Source organism: Ascaphus truei, chromosome 2 (assembly GCF_040206685.1).
Source record: "Ascaphus truei isolate aAscTru1 chromosome 2, aAscTru1.hap1, whole genome shotgun sequence".
Taxonomy (NCBI): domain Eukaryota; kingdom Metazoa; phylum Chordata; class Amphibia; order Anura; family Ascaphidae; genus Ascaphus; species Ascaphus truei.
This window is the reverse complement of record NC_134484.1, coordinates 60,847,299-60,867,736: the sequence shown is the minus strand read 5'-3', so window position 1 is coordinate 60,867,736 and position 20,438 is coordinate 60,847,299. Positions and strand designations below refer to the sequence as shown.

Below are 20,438 nucleotides of genomic sequence, written 5' to 3'. Positions count from 1 at the left end.
CTGCTTGGTTAGTGGAGGGCTGGCGGTTTGATTAGTGGAGGGCTGGCTGCTTGGTTAGTGGAGGGCTGGCTGCTTGGTTAGTGGAGGGCTGGCTGCTTGGTTAGTGGAGGGCTGGCTGCTTGGTTAATGGAGGGCTGGCTGCTTGGTTAGTGGTGGGCTGGCAGCTTGGTTAGTGGAGGGCTGGCAGCTTGGTTAGTGGAGGGCTGGCTGCTTGGTTAGTGGAGGGCTGGCTGCTTGGTTAGTGGAGGGCTGGCTGCTTGGTTAGTGGAGGGCTGGCGGTTTGGTTAGTGAAGGGCTGGCGGTTTGGTTAGTGGAGGGCTGGCTGCTTGGTTAGTGGAGGGCTGGCTGCCTGGTTAGTGGAGGGCTGGCTGCTTGGTTAGTGGAGGGCTGGCTGCTTGGTTAGTGGAGGGTTGGCTGCTTGGTTAGTGGAGGGCTGGCTGCTTGGTTAGTGGAGGGCTGGCTGCTTGGTTAGTGGAGGGCTGGCAGTTTGGTTAGTGGAGGGCTGGCTGCTTGGTTAGTGGAGGGCTGGCGGTTTGATTAGTGGAGGGCTGGCTGCTTGGTTAGTGGAGGGCTGGCTGCTTGGTTAGTGGAGGGCTGGCTGCTTGGTTAGTGGAGGGCTGGCTGCTTGGTTAGTGGAGGGCTGGCAGTTTGGTTAGTGGAGGGCTGGCTGCTTGGTTAGTGGAGGGCTGGCGGTTTGATTAGTGGAGGGCTGGCTGCTTGGTTAGTGGAGGGCTGGCTGCTTGGTTAGTGGAGGGCTGGCTGCTTGGTTAGTGGAGGGCTGGCTGCTTGGTTAGTGGAGGGCTGGCAGTTTGGTTAGTGGAGGGCTGGCAGTTTGGTTAGTGGAGGGCTGGCTGCTTGGTTAGTGGCGGGCTGGCTGCTTGGTTAGTGGCGGGCTGGCTGCTTGGTTAGTGGAGGGCTGGCTGCTTGGTTAATGGAGGGCTGGCTGCTTGGTTAGTGGTGGGCTGGCAGCTTGGTTAGTGGAGGGCTGGCAGCTTGGTTAGTGGAGGGCTGGCTGCTTGGTTAGTGGAGGGCTGGCTGCTTGGTTAGTGGAGGGCTGGCTGCTTGGTTAGTGGAGGGCTGGCGGTTTGGTTAGTGAAGGGCTGGCGGTTTGGTTAGTGGAGGGCTGGCTGCTTGGTTAGTGGAGGGCTGGCTGCCTGGTTAGTGGAGGGCTGGCTGCTTGGTTAGTGGAGGGCTGGCTGCTTGGTTAGTGGAGGGTTGGCTGCTTGGTTAGTGGAGGGCTGGCTGCTTGGTTAGTGGAGGGCTGGCTGCTTGGTTAGTGGAGGGCTGGCAGTTTGGTTAGTGGAGGGCTGGCTGCTTGGTTAGTGGAGGGCTGGCGGTTTGATTAGTGGAGGGCTGGCTGCTTGGTTAGTGGAGGGCTGGCTGCTTGGTTAGTGGAGGGCTGGCTGCTTGGTTAGTGGAGGGCTGGCTGCTTGGTTAGTGGAGGGCTGGCTGCTTGGTTAGTGGAGGGCTGGCAGTTTGGTTAGTGGAGGGCTGGCTGCTTGGTTAGTGGAGGGCTGGCGGTTTGATTAGTGGAGGGCTGGCTGCTTGGTTAGTGGAGGGCTGGCTGCTTGGTTAGTGGAGGGCTGGCTGCTTGGTTAGTGGAGGGCTGGCTGCTTGGTTAATGGAGGGCTGGCTGCTTGGTTAGTGGTGGGCTGGCAGCTTGGTTAGTGGAGGGCTGGCAGCTTGGTTAGTGGAGGGCTGGCTGCTTGGTTAGTGGAGGGCTGGCTGCTTGGTTAGTGGAGGGCTGGCTGCTTGGTTAGTGGAGGGCTGGCGGTTTGGTTAGTGAAGGGCTGGCGGTTTGGTTAGTGGAGGGCTGGCTGCTTGGTTAGTGGAGGGCTGGCTGTCTGGTTAGTGGAGGGCTGGCTGCTTGGTTAGTGGAGGGCTGGCTGCTTGGTTAGTGGAGGGCTGGCAGTTTGGTTAGTGGAGGGCTGGCAGTTTGGTTAGTGGAGGGCTGGCTGCTTGGTTAGTGGCGGGCTGGCTGCTTGGTTAGTGGCGGGCTGGCTGCTTGGTTAGTGGCGGGCTGGCTGCTTGGTTAGTGGAGGGCTGGCTGCTTGGTTAGTGGAGGGCTGGCTGCTTGGTTAGTGGAGGGCTGGCTGCTTGGTTAGTGGAGGGCAGGCTGCCTGGTTAGTGGAGGGCTGGCTGCTTGGTTAGTGGAGGGCTGGCAGCTTGGTTAGTGGAGGGCTGGCTGCCTGGTTAGTGGAGGGCTGGCTGCCTGGTTAGTGGAGGGCTGGCAGCTTGGTTAGTGGAGGGCTGCCTGCTTGGTTAGTGGAGGGCTGGCAGCTTGGTTAATGGAGGGCTGGCTGCCTGGTTAGTGGAGGGCTGGCAGCTTGGTTAGTGGAGGGCAGGCTGCCTGGTTAGTGGAGGGCTGGCTGGCTGCCTGGTTAGTGGAGGGCTGGCAGCTTGGTTAGTGGAGGGCAGGCTGCCTGGTTAGTGGAGGGCTGGCTGCCTGGTTAGTGGAGGGCTGGCTGCCTGGTTAGTGGAGGGCTGGCAGCTTGGTTAGTGGAGGGCTGGCTGCCTGGTTAGTGGAGGGCTGGCTGCCTGGTTAGTGGAGGGCTGGCAGTTTTGCAGCGTCTCTGCTGAGAGCTCATTGGTGCCAGCCAGGCTGGGGAGAGAGAGACAAGCTGCGCTCTAGCACAGCCTGCCAGACACCAGCCAGCAGAGGGCTGCACAGGGCGGGACAGGTAAAGCACGTGTAGGCTGGCGGAAGAAGAGGCACAGCAAGGGTGCAGCATCGTGCAAGGCACCCAAACAGATCAAGGCAAAGGGGACATCACACGAACCCTGCACCCACACGGCACAGAGGAAATAATCAGAAGAGACCTGCACTGGGCAGCCGGGCTGTTTGCTGGATTCAGTGTCACTTGCACGGGGCTGGGGAAGGACCCGCTCCCAGGACAGTCCCTCTGAGCATCCCCAGAGACCGCCACCACGCCTCGCATCCTGTACAGGGGGCCGAGCAAGATGGGCAGGGAGCGGCCGCTGCAGCGCGGCGGGGGCCCCCGCATGCAGCGCTCGCACAGCCGGAGCAGCCTGTCCGCATCCTTCGAGGCGCTGGCAGTGTACTTCCCGTGCATCAACTCGCTGCAGGAGGAGGAGGAGGGAGGTGAGAGGGAGCTGCCAGCGGGGAGGGATGGAAAGGGGCTTCTGTTCTCAGCAAGCAATCCCCTATATAACTGCATAGAAAAGGCATTACTTTTATTACACATGGGGCAGAAATCCTTGTTGTTGTGTTATTTTTTTGGTAGGTTGCATATGGGGCAGAAATCCTTCTTTTTTTTTTTTTTAATTGAAAACTCTTGTTCAGAGTACTTTATGCGTATTTAACCCCTTTGCTGCCAGAGCAGTGAATTGCAACGTAAAGGGTTGGGATCCGGCATCCCTGGTGTGAGGCTCAGCAAAATTGTAATTTGGGGTCCTGGTGCCAGGGCAAGTTTGGGGCAAAACAATAGGTGTGTGTGTGTGTGTGTGTGTGTGTGTGTGTGTGTGTGTGTGTGTGTGTGTGTGTGTGTGTGTGTGTGATGCCCCTTGTGCATTTTCTTTGCCCCACTTTTGCCTTTATACACAGAGCCCTTTGTGATGGAGATTCCAATATAAGGGATAATTAACATTATCTGTAGCAGAAGATCGCTGCATCTTCTATTAAAATGCAGCATCAGTCTTGGCAGATTTGGAGATGCTGGCATTACCACTGCCATGTCATATATTATCTATGTATGGGATTTATATTGAAAGGCTTTAATTCTTTTTGTTTTCATCAGATAAATGTATCATAAATATTTAGAAATGGGGTCAACATATTGCTGTTGCTTAATAGCGACTTACATTTATATTTTAAAGTAGTGGTACTGTGCCGACATTTAAACGTGCCAACTCCTATTGCTGAGAATGGCGGCATCTCTGGAGCTCGTATTGAAGTTTATCCCATAATTCTGTTTCACACAATGAGAGAGGGGTTTGGATAGAAATATGTATTTTAATTAAATGGAGGTGGGGGTCTAATTTGGTAAACTACAAAGTAGTGGTACTCTGCAATCTGCTGGACTGTGGCACTTTGATTCATGTGTGCTAGGTGTACTAAGTACTGCTTACATTGGTAAAAAGGCATTGAAAGCGCTCTGAATTTTACTCCAGGGGTGCGAAACTCCAGTCCTCAAGACCCTCTTAACAGGTCAGGTTTTCAGGATATCCCTGCTTCAGCACAGGCTGTCATCGACTGACCCTCTGATCCACCGGTGCTGAAGCTAGGATATCCTGAAATCCTGACTTGTTGGGTTGGGGGGTTGAGGATTAGAGTATAGCACCCCTACTGTAGGAAACTAGATCAGGGGTTCTCAACTCCAGTCCTCAAGACCCCCTAACGGGTCAGGTTTTCAAGATATCCCTGCTTCAGCACTGGTCAGTCTTTGACTGAGCCACTGTTTGAGCCATCTGTGCTGAAGCAGGGATATCCTTAAACCCTGTGTTTGTGGTGCCATTGAAGTACAATAGTAGCACTTTCTTTTGATGCACGGGAAGAATGCTGCTGTACAGTAGAGATGACGTGACAAATATTGTATTCGTTACCAGTGTTTTTCAGTGGAGACGCAATATTTCTTGTGGTAGCGTTAACGCATTGCATTGTGTTAACGGATGCAACAACATCTGTTGCATCTTTACATTTAAACAGGGGTTATTTTCTGGGTCGCCTCATAGATCTGGCGACCCATATGAGTTTCTAAAAAAGATACTTAAGTCGGCCATAATGCGTGTCACACTGACACAGGTAGCTCAATCAGTGTCAAAGACTGAACCACTGATTGAACCACCTGTGCTGAAGCAGGGATATCCTCAACCTGACCTGTCCTTGGGGACTGGAGTTGGCCACCCCTGTCATTAGGTGTTTTTTGTGGGGAGGGGCCGTGTGAGGTACAGTAGCTCCTTTTTAAGATTTGGTAGCAAGTCATGATTAAGCGGTATCTTGATTTTATGAATTCATATGGAATTATTCCTAGAGAAGATTTGCAAAAATCAAAAACCAAGAGCTCTCTCCTGTTATTTACTTGAAATAATGTTTGAGGGAAATGTCACTTCTAAAAATGGCAATATAGTTTCATTCACCTCTTCCTGGCTAGGTTGGTCTCCAACACATCGCAACCAAATTGTCAACAATATAAATGGAATATAGAGAATAAAGTATATATAATATAATTCAGAGTTCTTTGCACCCTCGTTTAACAGAATGAAGATTAGAAATCGGGTATAATACCAGTACTGCTCCATGTTCTGACCAATGGCAAATATAGCCGTGTGGTGCCTAATTTTGCAGTGTTCACCCTTTCACCACTAGAGGGGCACTGCAGGCCCCTGTAAAACCCAAAAGGGGTTAACTATAACCGCAAAGCTGTTTAAGGCCAATTTTTCAAGTGGTAATACTATATACTTCTGCAAGAGATGCGGCTGAAGTCCCACTGGACTCTGTGGGGGGGGGGGGGGGGGAGGAGAGGTGGAGAAGTCAAATGATTACAATTAGCAGCTTTCCCAGGTATCTCCGGTGTGGTCAGTTTGTTTCACGGGTATCTCTCCGCGTGTTGTATAAAGGCGCGCTTGGGGAGGTATATAGGTCACGCTTTACTTTGCAAAAATGTGATTCTCTCGGTCTCCCTCTCATGGTTTGTAGGGTATTTATACATTTGTTTAATTTGGAATCATTTAAAAATGGAACTCGTGGTATTTCAACCCCTTCAGTTACTGAGAAGGTCCTATTTGTATTTGCCAATGTATTGAACGCATGTGAGGTTTAATTTCGTGCAACTGAACCCATGGATAAGGAGTGTCAGCCCTTTTAGATACTGTATGTGAATAAGTGACACGCCCGGTTCCATGGTTTAGTTGTATTAAAAGAAAACTGGGTTTGCTTGCTGGATTAGTCCCCGTTTTGTATTGTTTTCCCTTAATGTGCAGTCTTATTTTAGATTTCTGATGTGAATCATGTTTTTTTTCCCCCCCCAGAAGTCCTTAACTCCTGGAGTTGATTTACATGGTACGTTTGTGGCTTATTTGTAGTAAGCCTTTAAGTCGGTCTCTCTTACGTAACATTGGTGGAGCACATCTCATGCTCTCTTTAGTCATGCAGACCACTTCTATAGTTGCACTTTGTATTAAATAGAAAATCCCAGGAATGGGATTTTAAAATGGCTGCTGCCAGTCACAAACAAAACGGACGTGCCTTGTTTACTGTGATTGCAGCTTTAATTGATCTCCAAATTCTGTTTACAGTAGTTGGTTGGACGTTATGTACCTTTTTTTTTGTTTCCTAGCACAGCTTGTGGATTGGATGGATCTGTTATCTGTTTTGTGAGTTGCTTCTCGTAGCAGTGAAGGAGCCACAATACTGGGAATGTTTTGTTACTGGGAACGTTTATTACATCACTCGGAATGGGATGACCATGTGTCTCCATTGGACTGGCACAATTTCCACGCATCTGACAGAGTAGAAAATAACTGGCGCTTTCGATCAGCAGCTACAGTTTTATTAGGAAAGAAAAAAATAACAGCGCTGAATTAGGGTTTTTTTTTGGTCTGGTCTTCTTTCCATTAGTTCCCCAAAAAGGGAGATTTTCATAATTAACCCCTAACGCAGGGGTTCTTAACTCTAGTCCACAAGACCCTCCAAACAGGTCAGGTTTTAAGGATATCCCAACTTCAGCACAGGTGGCTCAATTAGAGGCTCAGACTTTGATTGAGCCACCTATGCTGAAGCTTGGATATCCTTAAAACCTGACCTGTTTGGAGGGTCTAGAGGAGGAGGGTCTAGTTCAGCACCTCTGCCCTAACGTTTAAGAAACTCACGTGCATTTTATTTATGAATGGGGTTTGACCGTACATAAGCCTGTGATACAAAATACATTCCTTCTGCTTGATTTGCTGTGGCTCATGTGCAATACAGTAACATCTACAGTACTGCTGTCATGTTATGTTGATCCAGCCAATAGCACCCCAGCCTGCGCAAAATCTCTCCCGAAAATGTCATTGAAACCTGCTTTAAGCTGCGGTGCCTAAAGAGATGATTACAGTTAATGTCATACGATATTATACATTCTGCGTGAGGAAAAACACGGGACTCTCAGACAGACACCGAATGACTTGCTTGTATCTAGATAAAATCCAACTATATATACAAAGTCTTAGGGGATCAAGAATGTATCTTTATTTAGATGCTTTCTTTATACTGTATGAAGGCAGTCGGTGGAAAATAAAGACACATTTCCCTCTTTCTTTTTACAATGAATGAACGAATGCTTTTGTTCATGATATGGTTTATTTTATGGCAGTTATGTATGCAGATGAGTATAATGCTGAAGTGGTCATTATTTTTGAAGGTGACAGAGTATGCTGGGGCATACTGTAAGTTTTGTTTTTCGGTATTAATGTCAAATGTCACCTGTGCACAAGATATTTCCTTAGTACTTCGAATCAAAATCCTATATACTGCCTCATTGCTAGTCAACGTATTTACTGTATGTGAGCGTATTCACCTCAGTGGCACACGCAGCATCTGAGTCTGGTTTTCAGGGCATTAACACCATGGAAATAATTAGCATTCTTTTTGGATTCACAAGAGGGCTTATATTTTTATCCTTTGCCGTGCACATTCTTTACAATTCCCTTTCCAAAGTGTTTTCCGATTGATGCTTAATGCACAGACACATCATACGGAAATGACTCGTCACTTCAGCTGTAAGATTGTATCCTGTGTTCTTTTCTGAGCAGCTAAAGGCCCTACACTACAACGCATTGCGCGGCCCCACAACGCACTGCGCCGTCCTGTAATAGAAAATAGAACATTCCAGAAAGTTAATTATGAAAATCACAAAGCAGTTTCAGAGCAGCAGGAGAAGCCGGTGTGTACTTTGATATTCCGAAAGTGTCTTCTTTGTGTCTGGTGTGGTTATCTTGAAAAAAAAAAGAAAGTTAAACCCCCTTGTGAAAATATTACTTTAAAAGTAAAAAAAAAACTTCATAGAGCTCTACTTATGAAACATGTACAGTAGTTTATTTGGTGACGTAATATTCAGAGAATACATTTCAGGTCCATCCCTGGACCTTTCACCAGGTGGTTTAGTTATCTGTACTGTAGATATTTTTATGAGCTACACTGAATTAATAGTAGCAAGTTTGGTTAGCAAGGTGCTCAATGCAATCTCTAATGCAAAGATTTCTAATGCAGCTGCTGTGTGTTCATATTAAATATATAGTGTACATACAGTATGTGCAATTTGAAAGGGGTAGCAATGAATGAAAGTGAAAGCATTAGATATATTTAGTTTTATGATCAAAGAACAGGAAAGGGTACAATTTGTTATAGTAGACAACAAATATCAATAATGAAAATGAGAAAAGATTTGTTGAGTTACAGGATCAATGATACCATAGACACCACTTGTGTTTTGCGGTCGAGAGTAATTGAAATGAGCTTGATATACTTATCCTGATTTTTGAATATTCTCTACCAGTGTCACATTGTATAAGTCTTGGTTGTGTCACAGTGATTACATTTCAAGCTCATTGAACCAACATGGGGAGTCAGCTGTCTGCTTCCATATTCAAAGGCTGAGTTGTAATAAAGTAAATAAATGGACAATGTAAGCAGTGAAAAAACAAACAAGCAAACCAAAAGAGTATGTGTATATGTATTTTATTGTATTTATTTTGTTATTCGTATGTCTGTTACCTTGAATTTGTATTTTTGATAATGTACACTTACTGTATCCCAAGTAGTTGAGATCTGAGGATCCTAATATAAACACTCAGAGCAGTATTTCCATAGTACAGCTCAGCCCCGCTATAACGCGATCTGTTACAACGCGAATCCGCTTATAACGCGATGCAAGCGTGGCTTCCAATTTTCGTATTTATGAATACTTTACAACACGATTATTGTTATCTTAAATACTTTATTGTACAATGCATACAATTGTACATTATTTCTAACGCAATCCGCTTATAACGCGATGTGATTCATTGGACCCCAAGCACAGCGTTATAAGGGGGTTGAGCTGTATTATCAAGTCTAGCAGTGCAGAAATATAAAACACAAAGGCGGCGAAGATGTTATGCGTTGCCGTCAAATGACTCAAACTTTGTTTTCAGAAGTTGGAGGTAAGAAGCTGAGAAGCACCATCCAGAGAAGCACGGAGACTGGACTGGCGGTGGAAATGAGAAACTGGATGACACGACAAGCAAGTAGAGAGTCTACAGATGGAAGTATGAACAGTTACAGCTCAGAGGGAAAGTAAGTGGATACCTTTCTTTGATATCCTTTTCGTCTAGAGTCTTAGGGCAAGATTCACTAAGCTCCGCTACCTATTTCACATTGTGTTAGCTTCATTTAACAGCCGTTAATCATAACGCAGTACTCACGAAAGCAAATAACGTAGCATTATTTTTGACAGCCATTATTCTTCATGCGATACTAATAAGAAATGGGAGGGATGATAGGGAGTGATCAACTAGAGACCATACTAATATTTTTTTTTAATAAATAGTGGTGATAATAAATAAATTTGAAAACTGTGAATCAAAAGTGAATCAGAAAAATGATGAGAACACTAGACAGTGTGCTCTAAAGAAAATTCTCTTAAATGCACCCCACATGGGGTGTAAAATATAGCTTTTATTAGTTACATCAAACATATATCCCTGAATGTAAGTATAACAGTAATTAAAAAAATCAACCAAACAGTGTGGTGATGAGCCAAAAAATCCCTATTCCCGTATGGGGGAAAAGGGTTGATATTGCATAATATCTTTATCAGCTACACCTTACTATACTATAAGATTGCACCATCTATCTGCTCTGTAGTTCATTTCCACACAACAGCACTATTTAGGTGTCTAGCTGTGTTTTGCCTCTGGTATTGATAGTTATTTACTGTACCATCATTGCTTAATTAGTCCTCGACTTCCCATATCTGACAAGCAGTTGTCTATGTCAGATTATTTATGAATAGGGACTTTTTGGCTCATCACCACACTGTTTGATTTTTTAATTACTGTTATACTTGCATTCAGGGATATATGTTTGATGTAACTAATAAAAGCTATATTTAACACCCCATGTGGTGTGCATATAAGTGAATTTTCTTTAGAGCACACTGGCTAGTGTTCTCATCAATTTTTTGCGCCGCTAATAATCCTAAATAATATTCATCCCATATTCACAAAGCTCTGTTAAGGTAAATGCCAGGAATACACGTAACAATATTTAGGTCATACGTAACTGTCGTAACTCCCATCAAGGCCCTGAAAGAGGGCATTTGTTGGAGAGAGGAGAGAATAATTGGACTAGATAGTAAAAATTAATGAAACAAACTTTTAAACATATTAATACCATGGTAGCACAGGTGACCAGCTAGTCATGGACAATTTTTGGCCACTACAAAGGCGTTGATACATTCTTAAAAATGGACTACCTACCACCCTTTGTACACCAAAGAGGCTAATATGGCTTTGCTTATCAATCTAGCTAGCCCCTAAGGCAAACAAAGCATTATCCCATAAGTTTCCCCCTCAAGAGGGCATTGGCCAACCTTCCCTGAGGCACCTACAACCATTACCCATCACCACCACCTCATTCCATCTCACCCAACACCCTCCACCCCCCAGTCCCTCTATAAGAATTACTTGCATTCCTATTTACCAAGGACATACTTAAAACAAGTAACTCTCAATTCATGATTTCCTGATAAAATATTTTATAAATAAAAAATGCTGTATAACAGGGCTGTAGACAAGGGTGGTTTGGTAGTCTAGTTTTAGGAATATTCTAACTCCTTTGTAGTACTTAGTGGCCAGATAGTCATGGGTTGCGCATGATTGGCTGGCCACTTTGGCAACTAGATGGTTACAACTGTATATTAAAAAGTTGATAACATTTTATTTGATAAACTATTCTAGGAATTCTGTTTCTCCCTCTCCAGCAAAAGGTCTATTTCTGGGTCTGGGTGGCAGAAACACCAAGACTTAAATAACGTCACATTACATGTCGCCACCCGCAAATAAAGTACAGTTAACCCTACAGTAATGAGCTACATTCTTTTTGCATATGATTATCTTGGTGAAAAGTTGTTAACTCAGGGAAAATAAGGGCTGTTTCTGTTTTAGATAACGCCACACTATTGGCCCTGATTTAACAGAACTTGGTGAATCTTGCCCCCAGAGGCGTATTGGCTTTGGAGTGAACTAGACTTTCGGCAGCCTGTGATATACGTATTGAACCAATATAAAAGTTCTTCACAAATGATGTTGACGAACTTTCAGACCACCTGGGTCTTCAGATGGGTCCAAAAAAAAAAATATATATAAATATATATATATATATATATATATATATATATATTTTTTTTCTACTCTAAAAACCCTTGTGCGCAACAATTTCTACAAAAGACTCCCATGATGAACCAATAACACCAGTGCCTTTGTAGGTTAAAACATTTGTTTAAGAGCTTCAGATTTTATTCTTTTTTTCATGTCATGTAGAAATATAAAAAGCATTTTTTTAAATTGGGTTTGCATGTATTCTGAGCGTGAAAGTCAACAGTGATATCTTTCAAATGTATAATATAATACAATTGTATATGAGACAATTATGCTTTAAGTTAATAAGCAGAAATTAAATGTACAGAAAGTGGTAAATATACATAAATTATTGCAATAATATTTTTGCTTTCTTTAGTCTCATTTTTCCTGGTGTCCGGTTGGGTTCTGATAGCCAGTTCAGTGACTTTTTGGATGGCCTTGGTCCTGCCCAGTTGGTTGGCCGCCAGACTTTGGCAACACCTTCTATGGGTAAGTTCTTTTCATATACTCTACCAAATTTGGTACCACCAGTTATTTGTGCCTTAACTTAAGTGTCCAGTAATGACACATCAAAAGTATGACAATTACAACCAACTTTTAATTGAGGCTCCAATGTACAAAGGCACATGCACTATTAACAACACATCCATCACTTTTTAATAGTTGTTTTTAGACCACAAGCAATGTCTATAGTATTTCTTCAGTAACTGGAGAGCATTGCCCTTCTTTGGAGAACTAAGTTTGTGCATAATAACCTTATCCTTTAAAACCCATCTTAAAACCCACCTCTTTAATGAACATATGCGTAGCTTTGTGGCTCATACATCAAACTTGGCCCCCTGCAGAAACATTTACCAGAACACCTTCCTACTGTCTCTGTACATTCTTCCTACTTACCAATTCAATTGTAAGCTCTTCGGGACAGGGACTCCTTTTCCTAAATGTTACTTTTATGTCTGAAGCACTTCCCATTATGTGTTATTTGTATTATTTGTTATTTATATGATTATGTCACATGCATTACTGCTGTGAAGTGCTATGTACATTAATGGCGCTATATAAATAAAGACATACATACATATACAGTGGCAAGAAAATTTTTGAAAGCCCAATGCCCTTCTTGAATCAAAACCAGTCTTTTCTTAAAGATCCAATAGGGTTTATAGTAACCAATTCCATGTCTTTTGAAACAAAACGATATATGAATTTGACAAACAATGAGTAATTACGAGTCAGGGTATGTGCAAAAGTTATTAAACCCCTGGTTTTATCAGCTATCAGCTAAATTAAAGAGGATAATTAGAATCAGGTGTTTAAATAATTAGATCGATCTGTAGGGGTGAGTTTGGTAGGCCCCACTCTATATAAAGATCAGAAACTTTGTGAGTTTGGTCTTCACCATATAGGTGTGTGGAAGCATGTCAAGTCACAATCAAAATAAATCTCTGATGACCTCAGAAAAGCAGTAATTGATGCTCATCAGTCAAGAAAAGGTTAAAAAAACATTTATATGGATTTGGGGCTCCACCAATCCACTGTTAGACATCCTACCTAAATCTCTCCAAGAACAAACCAGCAAATCATGCAGGAAGTCACAAAGAATCACATCCAAGGATTTGCAGGCCACTTACCTTGGCTAATGTGAGTGTTCATGACTCCACTATCCGAAAAAGACTGAACAAGAATGGTGTTCATGGAAGGATAGCCAGGAGGAAACCACTGCTCTCTAAAAAGAACATTGCTGCCAGTCTGAAGTTCAACATAGATGATCCACAAGACTTCTGGAACAATGTTCTCTGGACAGACAGGTCAAAGGTAGAACTTTTTGGCCTCAATGAGAAACGTTATGTTTAGCGAAAACCAAACACTTTGTTTGAACAGAAGAACCTCATACCAACCATCAAGCATGGTGGTGGGAGTGTGATGGTTCAGGCTGCTTTGCTACCTCAGGACCTGGACGGCTCGCCATCATTGACGCAATCATGAATTCTGCCTTGTATCAGAAGATTCTAGAGGAGAATATCAGGCCATCAATCCGTGAGCTAATGCTGGACTGAAAGTGGGTCATGCAGCAAGACAATGATCCTAAACATACAAGTAGATCTACAAAAAAATAGCTGCAGAAGAAGAAATTCCACATTTAAGAATGGCCTAGTCAAAGTCCGGATCTAAACCCCATTGAAATGTTGTGGCAGGACCTGAAGCAAGCTGTCCATGCAAGGAAACTCTCAAATGTCACTGAGTTGAAGCAGTTCTGTAAGGAGGAATGGACCAAAGTTCCTCAAAACTGATGTGAGAGATTGACCAGCAGTTATAGTAAAGGCTTAGTGGAAGTCATTGCTGCTCAAGGGAGTGCCACCAGGTGCTGAAGCTAAAGGTACATACTTTTCACACATGGATATTGAAAGTTGAATCCCTTGTGGATAAATAAATGTTGGAAAGTATCATGTTTTTGTGTCATTTATTTGATCAGGTTATCTTTATCTATTATTATGACTTAGGCCTCGGGCATGGTCAGCGCTTACGTGCTGAGGTGCGCTTGCACTTACCTGTGAGCCCCTACAACCGCAATGAGAGCCGCTTTAGTAGGGGCTCGCCTACGCTTCCGCAAGCGCGCGGAAGCGTAGGTCTTAGGTAATTTTTAAAATCACGCGCTTGCCGGAGCGCAGGGTCGGTCACGTGAGCGGTTCGCCCAATGAGGGCGAACCAGCTCCGTGACGTCACTGGCCTGCCCCCGACACGCCCCCTGACGGCGCGCTGTCTAAGGCCAGGGAAAGCACCCTCTTTCCCTGAGCCTCAGCACGCCCGCCGGAACCCTGGATGAGGCCTTAGATTAAGATCTAATAACATTTTAGGTTTGAAATATCTGAAAATCCTTAGAGGTTGATCAATTTTCTTGTCACTGTATATATGCACACATACAGTACTACAGTATATACATTAGATATATGATTTTACCAATCTCCAGTTTACAGTTATTCTCGACCCATTTGTTCATACATTTGCAAACCAGGCTCTCCCAGGTAAACCACGACATTTGGTAGCTGTACATTTGCCACTTGCCATGGTCTTCAGTTTCAGGGGCAGTGGCTAAAAGACACAACCCCAGAGGGAAAGACACTTCCCAGAGAGGAAGTGGAAGATTTAGTTGATTTAAGACTAGATTTACACCTTTCAAACAGGTATAGTTTTTTAAAATCTTCTTTAACATTATCAGACAAGGATAACTATTTTAAATCTAGTTTCAAAGACCTTACAAGGTTCCTTTGTTTTCAGTGACATTTGGGACTCCCAACACGAAGGGGGAAAGTGTCAGTTCTGTTTGCTGCATCCCTATGATGAGATTATCAGACTTTTGGTGATGTTGTCAATGTTTGAGCATCACTTGGGCAAAGTTACAAAGAAAGATGCAGAAACCCCCACCCAAACCTTCAGATTAGAATGTTTACAAGCCTTGTGAAGATAACTTTAAAAAATATTTGCTTGACTTCCTCTATTCTTAAGGCTTCATTCATCTCAAGTTAACATAGTAAACATACTACTGCCATTAGCTCAGTTTGGCTATCTGTGGTATAGCGCCTAGCAATGCGTTGGGTACCCCTCTGGTGCTGAAGGGGTTAAGTAAGCAACTTTCTATGTTCACCGTAAGAAACTGAAGTCTTTCTATGCTCTGTAGGGTTATCCTTTCATTTCATTTCAGGTTACTGTTGTTTCTGAACATTGGTGAATATCAAAAGTAAATTGCTTTCCTTCCTGTTTTTTTCCAACAGGAGACATTCAGATTGGAATGATGGACAAAAAAGGGAAATTGGAGGTGGAAGTTATTCGAGCCCGTGGTCTTGTTGTAAAACCAGGCTCAAAGACACTGCCAGGTAACAATCCCATGCTCTGGTAACTGGCACCATGTGAAGGAAATATCCTCTGACGTGTCAATGATGTTATACTACTCTGCCTATGTTAGTTTGGGCTTAATTTATTCTTTGAATTAATTTCTTTAAAAAAAAAAAAATGTTTACATTTGATACAGAAAATATCTGGTGAAATATAATCTTATACAATAAAATCAAAAAGTGACGCCATACAAATCGCAAGGACGCACAAACTACACCAACGAGAGGGGAAGATGCGAGTACATTTGTTCTCAGATAGTTAAAGACCAGAATCGCGCAAAAGGCTCGCCTTAAACCAATCTGCTGAAAATTAAGCACGTAGAGGAAATGGAAATGTCTAAATGTAAGATGGCAAATATACACTGTTGCAACTACAGAAATGTGATCTATATGCAAAGCGCTCTACCCAAAGAATATCTACACAAACCACCAGTGGTGATAATTCCTATGATGCTCAATAATTACATTTAAAATAACAAATACAATACATTTGTGTGCATCGAATAGTCTCTATGAAGTGCTTGTTGCCCGGAAAATGTACGGATTCTCTCAAAATCCGTCACTTAGATCTTTGGATGTTGTAGTTCTCCCTGGCCCAAGATTGTCTTAAATATTGAAGATTTGCAGGTGGAAAATTCCTAATTTGTGTCTCTCACCCAGCATGTAGAAGTATATTTATAGTGGTTTCACTATCTTCACTTTCTTTGATTCGGACACTGGAGATTGACCAGTTTGCTTGCAGAACCATTCCCCACATAGGTAAAATAAGAGTCTATCGTCGCTGTAGAGGTAAAACTCATTAAGTGCGTTTTTTTTTGTCAAAAAAAGCACTTCCTGATTTGGATTTTCTTGATACAGTATTTCTATTGAAAAACTCAATAGGTGCCTATTTAGTTATAGTTCAGAGTAACCAAAACATAAAACTCGTGAAGTATGATATTGAAATAATGTCAAAAAGAACATTTAATAGCAGCCGTTCCTAAGTACTCAAAGAATGTAGTTAATGACTTTTATCTCTACAACACGGATATAGTGTAATACGTTCTAAACTTAAAAGACAAAAATTAAAAAATGGCATCGCACTCACAAATTTCTAGTTCTTTTAGCCAATTCAGTGCTAAAACTGCACACTACAGCATTCAGGGTTGAGACCCGTGTGAGTCCGATCACACACAGCTGTCCTGAGTTGAACTTGCTAGAGATTGAGACAAAAAAGATCTTTACAATAAAACATATTTAATAATATTAGGGAATTTGGGGATGGTTTAATCATTATGGGACTCATTTTGTAATTCCAAGGAAACAGTCTGTTTTAATTTTAGGCCTGAATTATGTACTTCACTAGTGAGCCTCTCCAATTAAAAAATGTCCTAGACCCATTCCCTCCAATGTTGCAGGAAAGGAGAATGAGTTATCTTCCATGCGGCTGCCACACAACACCTTGCGGCTGTGAGTAGATGTCAACATATTCTTCCTAGAATAAAGTCTTTTAATAGAACGATCCAAATAGAAGGTCTGGGATAAATCTATGGATAAAATATTCCAAATGTGATTTCTTGTTTCCAAAAATGTGCAATCCAGCCAGGGCAGCCCCACCAGATTTGAGTCATGATACCCTGCTCCCCACAGCCTCCTCAGCAATTACTGGAGACATGTTACAGAATTGAGATTAATTGTCATTAGGATCATACAGTGTACCATCTATTAGGCCTCTGATCCCATTGTACCTCCCCTCTTTATCCATAATCACTTTTTGTAGATGTAGGTGAAATGAGACTTGTTAGGCTACTTGGATAGCTGACTTTGCTAGCTTCAGCATCTTCCATCAAGAGTTGTGGGGAAAAAAAATCTATTCCTAAATTCTTAAGTGAGTTTCTTGACATAAAACAATATCAGCTCAAAATCCCTTAAGGAGAAATTAAAGCATTTGACATTGAGAGAAACAATTTTCATGGCACTGATCTTAAGAACATGGACGAGACTATGCATCTTATATACTGGTCAATGAATGAATATTTACATAAGAGAGAACCTGTTCCGTTCCACCCTTCACATCCGGATACGGCCCCCAGCCAGGGACTGTTCAAAGGGAAATAATGTCAGAGACTAAAACAACCTCCTCAAATTGACACCAAAGGAAGGAAAAAGTATACAATATAATTCTGCTCCCAAAAACCTCTTTGAACAATAATATAATGTATAACCATTGATTACTATAATTAAAAGAATTTGCATAACAATGATCGTAAATGAGTATCTTAACTTGGTAGAGAATGTTAAAAGGAAAATTTAAATACGCAAAGGTCAGAATAACAAATGAAACTTTACCATGTGATATCCAAAACATTCTACTGTTGTGAAGACCTAAATAGAGGGTAACTGCCAGAACATAACTTTTGCTAAAAAAAGGATCTTGTAGATCGAATCTGAAAATAAATGACTGTTTTTCAGATGAGTCCCTGGACATGACAGAATCAAGTCATTGCTAACATTATTTATAGCCAATTTAAGGTACAGGCTGCATCATAATAATTGATGGACTCGCGATCTCTCTGAACTGCAGCATATTTAGTCATTAGATTGTAGGCGAAGTAGAAAACCAAGAATCCAGTGATCTTCTGTTGTTCTTGATTACACTTGACTTTGGTTGGGGAAGCTGCCTCTGTGGCTGTTCCATTCCTTGGATTGTGATTTCTATTGTTGAAACTTGGTCCTCTAAACACTATGACCATTCATTAAACCAACTGCGATACTTCCCCCAAAAAGGAAAACCCCAATGATATGACATTATTATTATTATTATTTTTTTAAGTCCAACTGTAACTGGTTTCAGCAATCTCCTCTTTTCTAATAAAGTATAATAATGGATAATGTGGGGAGCGACATCTTGGAAAATCTCAGAAGTAAAGCCCTAAAGCAATACCGTATGGAATGGTTTCGCTGCATCAAAGCTAGCCTCCAACTCTGAAATTGTTAATCCTGGCAGTTATGTCTCCTATAGGCCATGTTAAGGGGGATTGAATGTGCAGGCCAGGTACTGTTGCATAAATTTAAAATGTTTTTGTAGATTCCTCCAGCTTGGCTATAATGACACTTTCAGAGACATTTCTAATTCCAAGATTATTGAACAAACTTCTATTGTCCAAATCTTCATGTGCCTCAAGAAGGTTTTGCCATAAACGCTTGTTTGTCGAGAGAGAAGCATGTTTTGATTGGATGCATCCATCTTCAATTTTAAGATCTTCCTCTACATCCAATACTTCCTAAATCATTAACAGTTCACATTGTAAAGTCTTCATAGAAGAGCTAATATGGATATAGATCGCAAAAGGAAAATGTCCTGCAGATCAGTGGGATAGTGAGCTATATCCTGCAGGGGACTATTATCACAAAAGATAAACACAAAGAGGTCAAAACTGCTCACATAAAAACTCTAAACAATCCTGAGTTTCAGGAACAGAACTATCTCCAAAGTGAAGTGGATCCCCACAGCAGGAGCTCCAAGCATCTTACTTCGGGACACTGGTACCCAGAGATGTGGTGTCCTTGCCCTTCATCGCTCCAAACCCTCTCATTCCCTGGGGTGCTTGTGCTTTATTTCATTGGCCCAGATACCTCAGTCACACACAGTCCACGCGCTCACCCATGCTCCTCTAGCATCCAAAATTGTTCTGCTTGTCACCAGACCCCAGGAAAACACTCTGGTCGAGTCCTCTGTCTAAAATGAAGCATCCAGCATCCCGGCAATGGTTTGACCGACCTATTGTGTTGTAAATATAGTATGTGTTCATCTTGGTTTAGAGCCTCTCCAATAAACAAATTTCGACTTTTAAGGGGGATTCTTCCTTGGAATAATGTGATTATAGGGCTCCAAACATTTCGAGCCTGATGTTCCAAGATGAAATAGGGGCCAGCTTCAATAATTATTTTTTTATTTACTGCCTAAGCAGTATTTAGTTTCACTGACCGTTTTCTCAGGTTTGTGTTGGTGTTCCCAGTGACATTGCAATAAGCCATTTCCGCTGAGACTTGATGAGATCTAAAGACGTGTCACTGAACCCTCATTAACAGGCATTGAGGTGTCAGTATTTATGGTACTGCCAGTCCAATTGTTTCCAGTTTGGTTTACAAAGCCATACCTAATGATTTTTATTACTTCTAATCATTAACACTGTCAACTGTTTATTATTTTTGGCTGCTATTATATGCATCTGTTTCTTTAACTACAGTAGTTGTTGTAAATTGTTTCCTTCATGCTATATCTTGTTTGTTTTGTAGTAGACATTTTCTGATGCCGGAATGCCTTATCCGACGCTTGCCATATCTGATTAACATGGGACTCCCTTTACAACACTTTCACTGTCCAACGCTACTTTCCAGAATTAATTCTGTTGGATAACCAAGGAGAAAATATATATATATATATATATATATATATATATATATATATATATATATATATATATATATATATATATACATATACACACACATATATACATATACACACACACGCATATCATAGACATTTTAAGTATGTCTATCCAATATAATTCGTATGCCCTGTGGTACCTTTGGTCCATAAAGGATGTCTGTGATCTACTTCTTTTAAGTAATATATATATATATTTTTTTTTATTTTTTTTCTAATACTACCTTTATTTGGAACATTTAAACTGTATATCAAAACTCAGGCATTTAGTGTCAGTTATACCTTTTATATGTAGGGGCGTGTGTGCACTTGCATGACACTTAGCCTGCCTGCTGTATATGTTGTATGAGTTATTTGCAGTGCACCCAGGAAAGCGAGTGCCGCCATTCTATCAAAATAGAAAACTAAAACAAAACGTGTGTGTGTGTGTGTGTGTGTGTGTGTGTGTGTGTGTGTGTGTGTGTGTGTGTGTGTGTGTGTGTGTGTGTGTGTGTGTGTGTGTGTAAGTGTTGTGTACATGCTCAGCACAAAACACTAGTTCAGTAGCTTTAAAAGGAACTTTGTTTCATTCTTTTTTTAGCACCGTATGTAAAGGTGTATCTTTTAGAAAACGGAGCCTGCATAGCCAAAAAGAAAACGAAAGTAGCAAGAAAAACGCTGGAGCCTTTATACCAGCAGCTGTTATCTTTTGAAGACTCGCCACAAGGAAAGGTCCTACAGGTAATTTATTTGTTCCATTGTGAAAGGGGTGAAAGAATATCTCTGCCTTTCACACAATA

At 42.2% G+C, this 20,438-nt stretch overlaps 1 protein-coding gene across 49 annotated transcripts in view; it reads left to right on the top strand.

Annotated features, from left to right (window-relative positions):
• The window catches only part of RIMS2 (regulating synaptic membrane exocytosis 2), an 814,155-nt gene that overhangs the window by 788,117 nt on the left and 5,600 nt on the right, over positions 1-20,438 (top strand). For 46 of the 49 annotated variants that reach the window (XM_075582507.1, XM_075582513.1, XM_075582509.1 and 43 more), the window contains 4 exons: positions 9,130-9,271; positions 11,714-11,826; positions 15,108-15,209; positions 20,240-20,379. In XM_075582507.1, coding sequence (XP_075438622.1) covers positions 9,130-9,271; positions 11,714-11,826; positions 15,108-15,209; positions 20,240-20,379 — 497 coding nt within the window. Of the gene's footprint in view, positions 1-2,581; positions 3,104-9,129; positions 9,272-11,713; positions 11,827-15,107; positions 15,210-20,239; positions 20,380-20,438 lie in introns of those variants that run through there. The other 3 variants (XM_075582542.1, XM_075582506.1, XM_075582537.1) reach the window with 3 other exon arrangements.